This window comes from Toxotes jaculatrix, chromosome 5 (genome assembly GCF_017976425.1).
Source record: "Toxotes jaculatrix isolate fToxJac2 chromosome 5, fToxJac2.pri, whole genome shotgun sequence".
NCBI classification, from domain to species: Eukaryota; Metazoa; Chordata; class Actinopteri; family Toxotidae; genus Toxotes; species Toxotes jaculatrix.
Window position 1 is genome coordinate 5,209,905 of NC_054398.1, and position 13,422 is coordinate 5,223,326.

General features: G+C 39.8%; 1 protein-coding gene across 3 annotated transcripts in view; it reads left to right on the plus strand.

Moving 5' to 3' along the window:
- The window catches only part of sf3b3 (splicing factor 3b, subunit 3), a 29,195-nt gene extending 23,287 nt beyond the window's left edge, over positions 1-5,908 (plus strand). For all 3 annotated transcript variants that reach the window (XM_041038403.1, XM_041038405.1, XM_041038404.1), the window contains exons 25-27: positions 3,887-4,030; positions 4,239-4,343; positions 4,431-5,908. In XM_041038403.1, coding sequence (XP_040894337.1) covers positions 3,887-4,030; positions 4,239-4,343; positions 4,431-4,571 — 390 coding nt within the window. In that variant the 3' untranslated portion in view covers positions 4,572-5,908. The remainder of the gene's footprint in view (positions 1-3,886; positions 4,031-4,238; positions 4,344-4,430) is intronic.
- Positions 5,909-13,422: the final 7,514 nt, after the last annotated feature.

Consider the following 13,422-nt stretch of genomic DNA (forward strand, 5'->3'; position numbering starts at 1 on the left):
GGAATTTCACAGTCACAGTGGTTTTAGAAAGTATTCAGACCCCTTCACTTTCTGCACACTTCAATGTGTTGTACATTTAATTTTAAACGGATAAACACATAGGTGTGTGCCTTTCTAAACTATATCTGATCAGTTCAATTTGCCACAAGTGGGCCTGAATACTTTTGTAAGTGAGAGAAAAAACACTTTGTAAATATGGATTATTGAGTGCAGATTGATGGCCATTTTATCTGTGCTATGCTGCAGCTGAAGTATCAGTCCTGTGCAGGACTCTGGCCTGATACACTAATCTGCCTCCTCCACTGCTCAGACCTCCAACCGCCAACACACACAGACACAACACACACGCACTCGCACAAACTGCGTAACACCGTCAACCACAAGTTTAACCTACTCACAAATGCAGCGCCACTCACACACACAGAATCACTTTTCCCATATTTAAATCCTGGTCAAAAACTGTTTAGGTAGCAGATAGACTGGGAAAGTCCCTCCAGTTTAGACATTATGAGTTGGTCCTGGTTGTCTTTGTGACACAGTGTTTGTCCGCTATTTCTGCCTTGGTTCACATTGATAGACTATTTCATTTGAATGTGGAAATGTACCGTGTCTGTTTTTAGATGTGGGTGTGGATGCTTGGATATGCCTTTATCCAGAAAATTGTATGCATGTGCGTGTTTGTGCGTGTGTGTGTGTGCGCGTGCGCGCGTGCAATACATTTTGGTTTGAAATCATTGTTGTGAGGACTTTTGACTGGTCCTCACAACTTCAAAGGGCTGTCTGAGGGTTAAGACTTCACGGTTAGGGTTAGAATAGGGTTCAGGTTGGGATAAAAGGTTAGGGTTAGGCATTAAATTGTGTTCAGGTTGAGGTAAGGAAATGCCACAGGTCAATGACAGGTCCAGATGAATATAGTGAAACAAGGATGTGTGTGTGTGTGTGTGTGCGCGCACGTTCACATCTGGCTGGTTGAACTTAATTATCCTTACGTGGTTTGGCTAAATGCTGTCTTAAATTAAATGTATTACACTTTTATTTGATTAATGTATCTCAAAAGATCAAGGTCAGGGCATGCACAGCTGTCTGGTGAGCAAAATGAAAGGAGTTATTGTCCTGAACCCAAATGTCATACAGTCTGTGAGGATGATTTCTGTCGTGTTGTCTCCAGGGCTGTCAATCTTTCCAAAAAATCTAGTTCGAACAAATCCACAAAGACACAGAACTTCTTTGAATCAATTTGAATCGGAACCCTTATTCTTACGTATAAATCTTGTTACGTTATCGGTGATGGCATTTTTACGAGCTTCTGGACTGGAGCCTGCTGAAGCTGAGTGCACCACATAGTAGGCAGTTAGACGAGGTTGTACATTTGTCGTTGCTCCATTTGCCTGTGATGCCTCCGCTGCAATCATTTGGGCGGCAAGCTACCAGGTGAGTCTGCAGATTTGTTGTTGTTTTAGTGTGAGACAGCGGCTTTGTATAAAGTCATCAAACAGCCTTATCTTTGTTAGTTACTTTTACTATCTTCAATTGAAAAACCAAAATCCTTGCACACATTGCACATTCTTAGCTTAGTTTACTGATAAGTCAACAGGACATGACATAGGTTAAGCTGATACTTAAAATTTATACCGCTGTCTGTTGGAGCACAAGGCAAACTACTTTAAATGGTCTGTTGAGCTTATTCACACACATTTATTGACCAAAAAAACCTATACAAAGTAATCATAAAAATGAGAAGTTCTCATCACAGAAATCTTCATTAGTTTAATGCAGGAATAAACCTGTTTCCTCATATTTTTATTCATCACACACCATTGCTAAGCCATTTTTTAATTCATTTGTATCAGCTGTAATATACTGTTTCCAACGGCACAAAACAAAACCAAAGTGTGACTTCAGCTGTCATGTTAGACAGCAGTTAGTCTTCTTAGTATTGAATTCCTCACCTTCTTCCCTGCAGACATAACCTCTGGTCATTGTGGCCAAATAACAACTGTCATGTGCCTTCCAGGTGTAAGTGTTTGAACAGCACCTGGGGAATCCTCCCCCTCTCCAAGGCTGCATTAATCTGTGCTGAGGTCCTTTCCTCAGCTGCTCGACACGTAAGAAACAAAAACATTATATGAATCTTGTGTTGAACTGTTTAGCCTTCGCTGGCCGGATGTGACATTTCCACTGTGTTGGAATCCCCCACAACAGCGTGTGAGCGAGACATGCCTCATTTATTCTCAACACGATGACACGCTGCTGCAGTTTGTGACCAGATGAGACAGCACATCATCTCCATTGGGGGAAAAAAAAAAAACATAAGGGCAGTTTGAGTCAGGCACCGCATCACTGCAGATGTTTTACTGCGGCTACTCTACTACTTATAAGTACAAGTTATGTTTGAACTTGCACTTCTTTTATTTGGTTTTATAGATACGTTCTTTTGTCTTTGTTACTTATGCTGCTACTAATGTCAGTGGGTGTGTGAGTGTTTATTATTTATGGCTGCAAGAATGTTTTTTAATTGCACTGACCTCACTAAACAAATCCCTAATGACTTAGTCGTTTGGCAATAAAGTGTTGAATCCTGAATCTAGTTCATGTATCGCCTGTCAGACCTGCTGTTTCCCATCAAAGGGGAGCTGTGTTCTTTGCATTCCTGGTGTCTGGGCACAGAAATTATTTTAACTTTGCCTGTGCGTTTTTTGGTCTCATGGCGTCAGTGTCATGTATGTCCTATATGCGGTTCACTTAGGCTAATACTGAGGGTTAAGTGCAACCCAGTACTGCCTTTGTATCCAAGGTTCATCTTGATTGTTACCTCTAATTATTGGCAGAGCAGTTTTTTTTTGATGTTTATTAGATTAGATCCGACCAATTTCCTCTAAGCAGAGGAGCACAGTGTGTGTCACAGAGTTCACTGTTCATGTACTTTATGCGTACTTGGAGTAGGGCCAGGTGGTATACCAACTTTTATATATAAAAGTTGGTATACCAAAAGAAATATAGGATGAGACAATACTGTTCATATTAATATAGTATGATGTTGTGTTACATAACCCCTTTCTTCTGTAAAAGCTGTGCCAGTGTCTCCAGGAAATTAGAACCTGAAAAGGCTTCATGTGACTGGGTCAGACTAGTGCGGACTAGAAAGACCATGGCATACGAACTGATGACGCCCCTTGGATAAGAGGCAAAACGTCTTCCCAGACAAATATAAGTCCAGTTGCCTTCGATTCAATTTGAGGAAGAGATTACAATGACCTGGATGAATGAGAACATTCACAGACATATTGCTTCATGTGACGTACCTGAAGTGTGTAATTATATGATCTGATTTGCCCTTTTCTGTTTAATTACCTGTGGACAGATGTTAGCAGCTGTATGTGTGTACTGTACGTATGACATGAAATAATATTCAAGACTTTCCACAGCACTAGGTTAATATTCAAAGATGCTTAATTATAAGCCAGATATTTCCCTGTACAGTTAAGACAATAACCTCATTTCACTATTTGAATTATATTTTGACTTTTCTCGTCATGTAGGTAGAACTGTTGTGAACATCGCATCCTGATTGAAATGGAAAAATAAAGTTCAGGTCAAATGGAGCGACGCTCAAAAGGAAAATTTTGTTGCGAGTCACAGCAGGTAGTTCAGAGTCACAAGGGGTCAGGAATGAATGACTCCCATCTGTATTACCATCTATCTGTTTGCATCTCAGGCTGAAGTTATTATGAACGTCGCTCGGGTGAATCCCCCCCCAACAACAAAAACACATGACTGTGTCCCTCTCTCTCTCTCTCTCTCTCTCTCTCTCTCTCTCTCTCTCTCTCTCTCTCTCTCTCTCTCTCTCTCTCTCTCCCTCTCTCCCTCTCTCTCTCTCTCTCTCCAGGCTGAGGTGATAGTGAACTACCACGTAGGAGAGACAGTGTTGTCGCTCCAGAAAACCACTCTGATTCCCGGAGGTTCCGAGTCCCTGGTCTACACCACGCTGTCTGGAGGCATCGGCATACTGGTCCCATTCACCTCACATGAGGTACAACACACACATATGTATAGTACTCATTTCTTACACATCCACATGCCTTCAAAAGACACTGCCTCTGTCTCATTGGATGATATATTTCATTACCTATGGACATACTAATTATTTCTTTGTTCTCTTTGTCTAATATTTGTATTGCCCTTATTTCCTGGTCCTTCTCTCACTCTTCTTTTTTGTTGTCTCCTCTCTTGTTCTCCAGGATCATGACTTTTTCCAGCATTTAGAGATGCATATGCGCTCTGAGTTCCCGCCGCTGTGCGGCAGAGACCACCTCAGCTTTAGATCGTACTACTTCCCAGTTAAGGTCGGTATCTGTCACTTTTGTTTTTACATGTCTGTGAGAAACAAATATACTGAGTCATCTTTTTGTCTTCTCTGTTCTTTTCTCCAGAATGTGATTGATGGAGATCTTTGCGAGCAGTTTAACAGCATGGACCCTCACAAGCAGAAGAGTGTGGCAGAGGAGCTGGACAGAATGCCCCCAGAGGTCTCTAAGAAGCTGGAGGATATTCGCACTCGCTACGCCTTCTAATCGTACACACAACCTCATCGTGACGCAGAAGAGCACGGACGAACACATCTTTTTTTTTTTTTTTTTTTTAAGCCATTTCACCTGCTGTTGTGCCGCATTTTGCCCCCTTAAGAACACAGATTAATAGATACATACAGATTGCTCTAATGTTGATGCACACCACATGAGAACGTACAAGATTTCACACGCGTGTAATTTCCCACACATTGATCAATTATGACGCAAGTCGAATGCCCCGTTTCCATGCCTACGCAAATGCTAGCATTCAAAACTACAAGTTCGGGAACAGTCAACCACACAGCGGTGTGAACAGCAATCCCATCGTTCCCCCACATGCATACTTGCTGATTCAATTACTGAGAATTTTGTGTCAGTTTTTCACACCTCCCTGTGCTGGTGTCTGCACAAACTACAGGCATGCAGCGACACAGTCACCATTACATGCAAACACGACAGGAAGTCTCGGCCAGTACCTTCTTTTAACATTGCTAAATTGTGGTGTCGCAGTTGCCTCCGTTCACACATACGGCTGTGTGAACAGGCCTCACACACGCAGCTGTGAACATCAAACGCACGCAGACACAAAGCCGTGTGAACAGAATTCACACGCACGCGATTGTGCAAGCAGCTTTCGCACTGTCATCGGAACATTTTGAGAACATGCACACTGAACCCAAATCATCCGTCATCATCTGTGAGCAAGTGAATACATTTTATTTAAAACGCGTTTTAGCTCACGACAAGTAGGACAGTCTAGTTTATCCCCAAATGGACACGATGTGTCGAAATTTGGACAGAAGACTCCTGAAAACTGAGAGTATTTTTAGTGTCTGTAACAGGTTATTTAGCAAGAAGGCGATTATCATTTTACGTGTCCTCCATCTTTGATTTCAGCTAAATGTTTTTGTATGACGTGATTATTTTAATGTGTATTGATTAGAAGATGCATTTACCATTTTCCCAGACGGCATCATTAGATCTTTTTTAGCCCCTACCTGTGTCTAGTTGATAACACGTCGGCCCCCCAGGCTCATTAAAGCATATTGCTCACTTGCAGCTGGGAACCAAACAGAAGCCGACCTCGAAACCAAGTCTAAGCTTCGGGCTGCGGAAGAAGTGTTGCCATACTGTGGCATTAGACGACGGGTGAACTCAGACTAAATAAGTGGGTGGAAGAATACTGAAGGTTTGCACTGGGTGTTGTTCTTCTCAGTCCTGTAAATTCCCAACCTCAGCCACAGGCGCAGACATAGCATTCCACAGTAGTCACTGAATTTAGGGGTTTGTGGGACAGGGGCAGTGGTCTGTTTTGTAAATAAAGATGTTTTTTTTGTACTTTATAATGCCATGTGTTTGTGTATCATTTCACTGTGTGTGTGGAGGACCGTCACTCAGCCAGTCTTCTTGACAACATTTGTCTTAGTCATTAACACGTTAGAGGTCCAATATTAAGTTTTCGGATTTTTTGTTTTGTTTGTTTGTTTCTTTTTTTTTTTTTTTGTCATGGCTCAGGATAAGAACAATATTTGTGTGTAAAATTTAAATCACTTAGATAAATTTGATTTAGACCTTGCAGACAGAACAGATGCTTTATTGTGCAGTGACTGGCTGGTGACACCAACCCCTCTACAGTAAAATGTTCAGTCTGTTCAGTAAAGGCTGGGCATCAAGTTCAATTGTGATGCATTCATTTGAGATAACGGGAGATGTAACATGTTAATTAGTGAGCTTGAGAGATGCTGGTAGTCAGAATTTATTCTTGGACAGAGGTCATTATTATTTCATAAAAAAAAAAAGATTTTCACACTTTTCAGTGTTTTTCTCATTCAACATATTTAGTCATAAGGAACATTAGTAGTTGCCTTGTTTCTTGTGAACTAGATGGTACAGAGTTTTATTATAAGATCAAACCCTCAAAACCTTCCTACGAGCACCTCTAAAGATCACTAATGAATGTTAAATCTTGGGGGTTATGTTGGTTATCCTTAAGCTTTCATGGGAGCTCTGACTTTTTTTTAATTAATCTTCCTTTCTTGTTTGTTTTTCTTGTTTACACAGAATCTGCCATGCGTTGAATGTTCATCACGGGTTCGCACGTCCCGCTGTCTCAGCCTTTGCATTTCTTTTTAACACCACTCTCGCCTCGGTTCATTCAATGTGAAAATGAAACCACATTTTAACAGAACAATCTTGTCAACAGGTGAAAACCCTGTGGAAAAAAAATAATGCTGAGTAAGTAAGTAACTGAGTATGTTTTCATATTTCTTTATTATTTGGGGTTTAAACTAACATTTTCTCCACTGATTTGCTTTGTTGGTCAGAGGGCACTCTCACCTTAGTTAGCATTTATTGTCATGCAAGGTCAATGCCATTTTCATCTTCTCATTTGATGATAGTAATTTCTGGGTTCTGAAATCCATCACCTGGTGATGATTTGTTTATTTCCTGATAACTGTAGATAAGATTAGTCACTTGCATGATAAACACACTGCTCTGATATTTGTTTTCCCTCCATAACTGGACACAGTAGAGTTCAACATGGAGCAGCAGCCTGACAGCTCTTCACTTCCATCTGCTGTGTCTTACATGTGGCGACCTCTCTCCGGGAGGCTGGTCCTTTGTTAACAGCAGCCTGTTTAAATTGCGTAACGGCACGACGATAATGATTTGTCACACAGAAGAATAACAAACACTCAGCTGCACCAAAGTCCTCCCATCTGGTGCATTGCTTTTGCACATGTGATGGGGATTTGCCTCTGTGGGAGAATAAAATACTGGTCCAGACTAAACTTTCCCACTTAGAACAATGGCATTGGAGAGTTTCATAGAAGTATAACCACATAGGCAGGTTTTTTAAATATGTCAAGGATAACAAAACGGTGCCCTGTGGTGAATTTGATCCAGAAAACATTTGCTCCTAATCTGAGGAGAAAAGTTCACAGGGCACAGTAAAAAAGACTGGGTTTATGAAAATGCCCATCATACAGAAAATCACTGGTTTCTTAAGCTCCTTTACCAGTTAATTTCAGTAAGACTTCTATTATATGTATGTATATAATGCAGTACACATTCTTGTGACTTGGGGATGTAAATAGATAAATCTTTTTTTGTCATAATTTCTCACTAAAACAAGAAGATTACTTTTTAAGTAGGATATTGCATTTCAGTGGGCTTCAACCTTTCCACTGGACCCACTGACAGTTTCCTCCTAACATTAACTGTCAACCCTCACTGTGGCACTTTCTAGTGGCGGGAGGTATGTGACATGACGGTGAACTTTTTGTGGAAAGGTTGGATTTTTTAAGAGCAAAGTTTATTCAGTTCATTTTTTTTCCTGGCAAATCTATTTCAAAAATCATTTGATAAACATATTGGCTTTTTCCCCCCCCAAACATATTTGGAAATAATCCTTTTAAATTCTTTTTTTATTCACTGAGACAGGGTCATTTGCAGTTGAAATGTAAACTTTATCAGAGAAGACAGTAACAGTACATTAAAATAACATTAAATCTGAATGACAAACACCATTGTTAAGTTACTCTAAATAAACATAAATGAAAGCACTAATGCAGCAGAAATGTTTTAAACCTCAGTTTAAATTAATTCTCAGTTTAAATTCGTTCTAATTAACAAAAATTAGACTCAAAAATACCTAAAAATGCAGCCTATAAAATTTACTGTTTATATGCTGGTTTCTATTAACAGATCTGGCCACATATACACCTGTAATGATTAACGGGTAACCAACAAATATTGGTTGATAACATCACTGTCACTATGGTGAGCAAGTACTTTGTAAATCCCAACACTGTTCCATCTGCAGGATGGAAAGATTTAACATCACTGGTGCTCAGTCACATCAGGGGGTGAGGGCCACTTAATGTTATGTAAAGCTTCACAGGTTTAAGCCATTATCATTACTAATGATGTACTAATGTCATTAATCCATTTACCAAAGACCTCTTCACATTCTCAGTGAAACTATGTAATGTATTAAAGAAGAAATTGACATTCAGCCTTTTCTATATGAAAACGTATGTGTCATTGCTAAATTAAACTCTGGGGTTGCATCGCTACAGCCTCACTTGGTCTGGTACGACCATTAGCTTATGGTAGCTACCGTTAGCAAACAACCGTTTCCAGTTTTACCGTGCATTCAATGAAAAAATGGTGCTGAAAAGAGGCAGCATTCATTCAAAATGATTCACTGGCTGAGTTGATAGATAGATAGATACTTTATTCATCCCCTAGGAGAAATTCACAGGTTCACATTAAAGTCCACGTAATCATAATTTTATTAATTTGTTTTACAACTGCCTTAAAAAAAAGACTCTCTCAGTCTTTTGTACACTATATCCCAGTGTGACTTTTCTCTCCTGCGATATATAATGTTTGTGAGGAGCAGTTCCCACATTGTGCCAATCCACAGAATGTAATGTAATATTAATAACGTAATACTTGTTACACAACATGCCAAAAGGGAACCTCAGCAGTCATGTTACTACACCTTTAGAAGTCAAGCAGCCTACACCGTCACACGATTGGGTTTCACACGTGACCCCTGAACTGAAAAATACTGACAAATTAACAGTAAAGGCTGTGAAGGCATTACAGCACGCCTGATGGACTGTGTCTGAGTGATGTCCAGAGTTCATGACTCTGGGATATTGTGGTGCTTTTGACACACTGCTTTCCTCTCCCACCTCTACATAACTCTTTTTAAAGGTGCTAAAAACATTGAAAGTTCACTGAGGCTTTCAAGTTGAGAACATGTCTGTACTTTGTACTTCCTGTGTACTGTTTTCATGTAGTGGTAACTCTTAGTTCGACTTTGGTCTCTGTTAACGTTGCATTGCATGTTGCAGCTCCTGAATTGCATAACATCAGTATGATGAAAAGAATTGCTATAATCTCTGCGCTTATATGTGCTTTGTGAGGATCTGTTGCATAAGGATAGTCACTTTTGCAACTTTACACTTTTCTCGCATGCCTCATGAAAACAAGGACGATTATGGTTGTGTGTCTGCTCAGTTCATCCAGTGAAAATCACACATTTCAATACATAATGATTCTTTCATGTCTTTCAAAAGGATTAAATGGTATTTTTTTTTTGCTCAGGGGAATTGAACTGAAAAGAATCTGCTGAACTTGGGGGGAACTGTCAAATTCAAGCTTAAAACAAATCTGTGTCTGTCTAGACAACTGATTTTTATTGGACACCAGCAACATCAACAACGACCTTCTCTGTAATTCAAAAGCCACACCAGTACCTTTTCATCGTGCCTTAATCAAATTTCAGACGCTGAACTTTTCCTATTCAGGTTTCCATTAGCAAAAACAGAAACTGTTGACTTTAGCGGTAAATGTCCCACTTATCTGAAGTTGAAAAAGAAAGTAACAGCTGCCTGGTTTCAGTATATTAAGGTGATGACTAAAATGGAGTATTGACACATGATGCAAAAATGCAAGCACTGATTTTCTCTGTTTGTTAAAATCAACAAAAATCACTTTCAAAATGACATGATACAGTTAACTTTGATGAATCTGCTTCAAAGCAGGACGTTTTTGTTTTTTTTTTCCACTACCTGGCAGTTTTGCATGTGAGATGTCCCATAGAGACTCCCTGCCATGTCTGGACTTCTGTTTGCCCAGGTTGTGGCTCAGGCTTTCAGGACACCACCCCTGACCGTAAAATTTACCATGACTCGACCTAAACTTTACGATTATAGCAAGAGTCTGTACCCCTGCATCAGGAGGATGTCTCCCTTTTGTCTGTCCCCATAGCCACACTGTTGTAGATAGACTGGACACATTTGGTCCTCACACTCTCTTCCCCAAGAGACCTCATCGTGTTCTGCTCTGTCCAGCAGTCAGAAAAGAGACTGGGCCAGCGCTGCATTTGAACACCACTGCTTCAGAGGGAAGTAAAGTTCCCACCAACCATATGTCAAGTTACTCAACAATGCTAAGGGTAGTTTTTCTTCATCTTATGAAATTTCTTGGTGGTTACTGCTGCATTTCTCCATTGACTTTGCGAGACATCCAGCCTTCTTTTGACATTTGATCCACGCATTTTATAAAACCACCTGATAATTTAACTTTAATTTGTGTACAGTGATTGTCCAATTAAGAACAGTTTACTGTCATTACAGTAATATGCTTTTAAATCTGGCTTTATTAGTTTCAGTTAGGAGAAATCCAATCACTGTATTTATTTATTTGGCCCACACCTCTACCAATGGAAATTTAGCAAACTGAGTTAGAGGCCCCTTAACCTTCCCAGTCCAATGTGTTTTTTTTTTTTTCCCATTCAAATTCATATCTGTTAAATGATACATCCGTTTTCACTGTACATCACATGTAGAGAGAAGACTTGCACTAAAAGCGTCTGTATCTCTGTATAAAAAGAAGAGTCAAAGAAGGAAGCCACGTGACTTACCACAGGAGCGATGATGCTTTTTCACTGTTGTCTATTTTTAAATCCTAAAGTAAAAATAAATCTGACACCTGTCCTTTTGTTAATCGCTGAGCACCTGCCAGAATTCATGGTGTCGTGCTTTAACCTTGCAAACTAAAAGTCAGCAGGAACACATCTTGAGGGGTGCCAATGCACCACTTCTGGCAGTTAAATCAAAATAAAATCAACTTTATTCAGATGTTCAGATTCATTTATTTCAATATGTCCTCATTTATTTATTTGAACATTTTATTTGAAGGTGTTAGGCCTCGATACTAAGAGTCTGTAAACAGCTTTCACTGTTAGAATCGGTCTCTGAAAGATGTCCGGGTGGTGTTGTCCTTTCTGTGTGCAGTTCTCATGTTCTCCTCACATGTGCCTGCTGGGTCTTACTCCCACAGCCCCAAAAACATTCAAGTCAGGTGAATAGGATACTCTCAAAAGCTCATGTCAAAGTTGTGTGGGAAGGACTGGTAAACTGTCCAGGATGTTGCTTTGTCCTCTGCCCTGTGCATGCTGGGAAAGACTTCAACCCCCATTTTAAAAAAACAAATGCCTTAAGGTGAATTTTTCTACAAGAAATGTACTGTGTCCCAGTTCCCCCTTTCTGCAAAATGTGTTGTCCTCGTATTTTATCAAGCTTATCTTATTGCTTTTAGCTTTTTTTTTTTTTGGGGGTGGAGGTGTATTAAAATCTAATTGTAATTCTCATCTGTCAGATATATAACTCATAAACCTCATAAACATCAATATATTTTTGGTAAGTCCTTTATTAAATAATGTTTATAATGAGTTTACAGAAAACTTGCAGCTGTGCATCGTATGAACTATGTGTTTGATGAACCTTATCCTACAAGTTTAAATAAAATTGAAACACTTCCACAGAGGTAAAAAAAAAAAAAGAAAAGAAAAACAAAAAAAACAGCCTGACATCATGTCTGTGTAAACACACCAAAGTTTACTCAGTCCTTTTTCAAAAAGGAGTGTTCTTCACTCTTTCCTGTTTGCCCACCATGCCACTTATCAGCGTGAACAACTTCTCCTCAACACACAGCAGGCACATGGGGCCTGAAATATTTTTTTGTTCCACCCACATTTTGGACACACCCAGCATGTGGAAGAGGATCTTTCTCACATTAGTGACAGACAGAAGAATAGGAACTAGTATGAACTGTTATTTAAATTTTAAGCAGGTCTATGAGATTTGTCTCAGTGTTTTTTAAACAGACACAATCAACACCTGAGTGCTACAAAACACTGAAGGCCGCTCATTGTGAGACGTTTTCATGCTCAAATAGCAATGAAAAGATTAGATTTTGTGTCATACAGGTGGTGAAATTAGATTTAAGCTGGAGGCTCTAAATCTACACCAAGTTTTCTACCAACATTGACCTTTGTCAACTGACCTTTTCTGTGTGCCTGTGAATGTTATTATGCCCTGAACTCTCCCAGTCTCAGTTTGTGTCTCTGTCTGTCTGTCTGAAGTGATGAGCTAGCCAGGCTCAAGTTCCTCCTCTCAGGACAGATTTATTATTCACAGCTGGCTGCGTTGAGACCTCACACTCGCACGTTAACGGCACATGTATGCAGCTCAGGTTTGCAATCAATAATACATGTAGTAGATGAAAACTGGTGCTGTTCACGATCACCTGAGGAAATCAAGCAGGAGCAAATCTGAGAGGAGGCTCAGACTTCGCTGTGATTGGCTCACGTCTTCGTGAACTAACATCTGATTTGTCACTTCAGCCAAGTAGACTGACGACTGTTCAGTGAGACTAAATTTAGTCTTTCTTATTTCTTAATAATTTATCTTTAATCAGTGGTTCTTAGATAATATCCAGATAACATATGGAATAGAGGGACAGCTCTACTCACTGACACAGTGACTGTGAGCTTCAAGTGTGTGTTCGTGGCCCTGATTTACCTATTGAGAACTACGTATATGGACGTGCTACATTTTCTACACATTTCACTGAATGTGGATATAAACACGGTCATTAAAGCCAAAAGTCAGCACTTAAACCCTGTAGTTATTATCATATATTATTTCAATCCCAGCATGCCAAAACAAAAACACTTGGAGGCTACTCTGTAAAAACACCCATTATTCTTTGCAAATACATCCCAGAGGTGATCTGTGTTTTATTTCTCAGTTGCTTGTTTGGAGTTTTCCACAGATCACAACCATATTTCCTGTGCAGCTATTTTAGAAATGCAGAGTTCAACAAGTACCTCTGTATATCCTGTAGGTTCTTAGTGACATTAGCGAATGCCAGATGGTAGTGACAGACCATAAAGTTATGCAGCCCAAGGTTCATTTAAGTCAGCTGTAATTACTGCCATTTATCGCTCCATTTTATAGAGGACATTTTATAGAGGACATCCAACACTTTC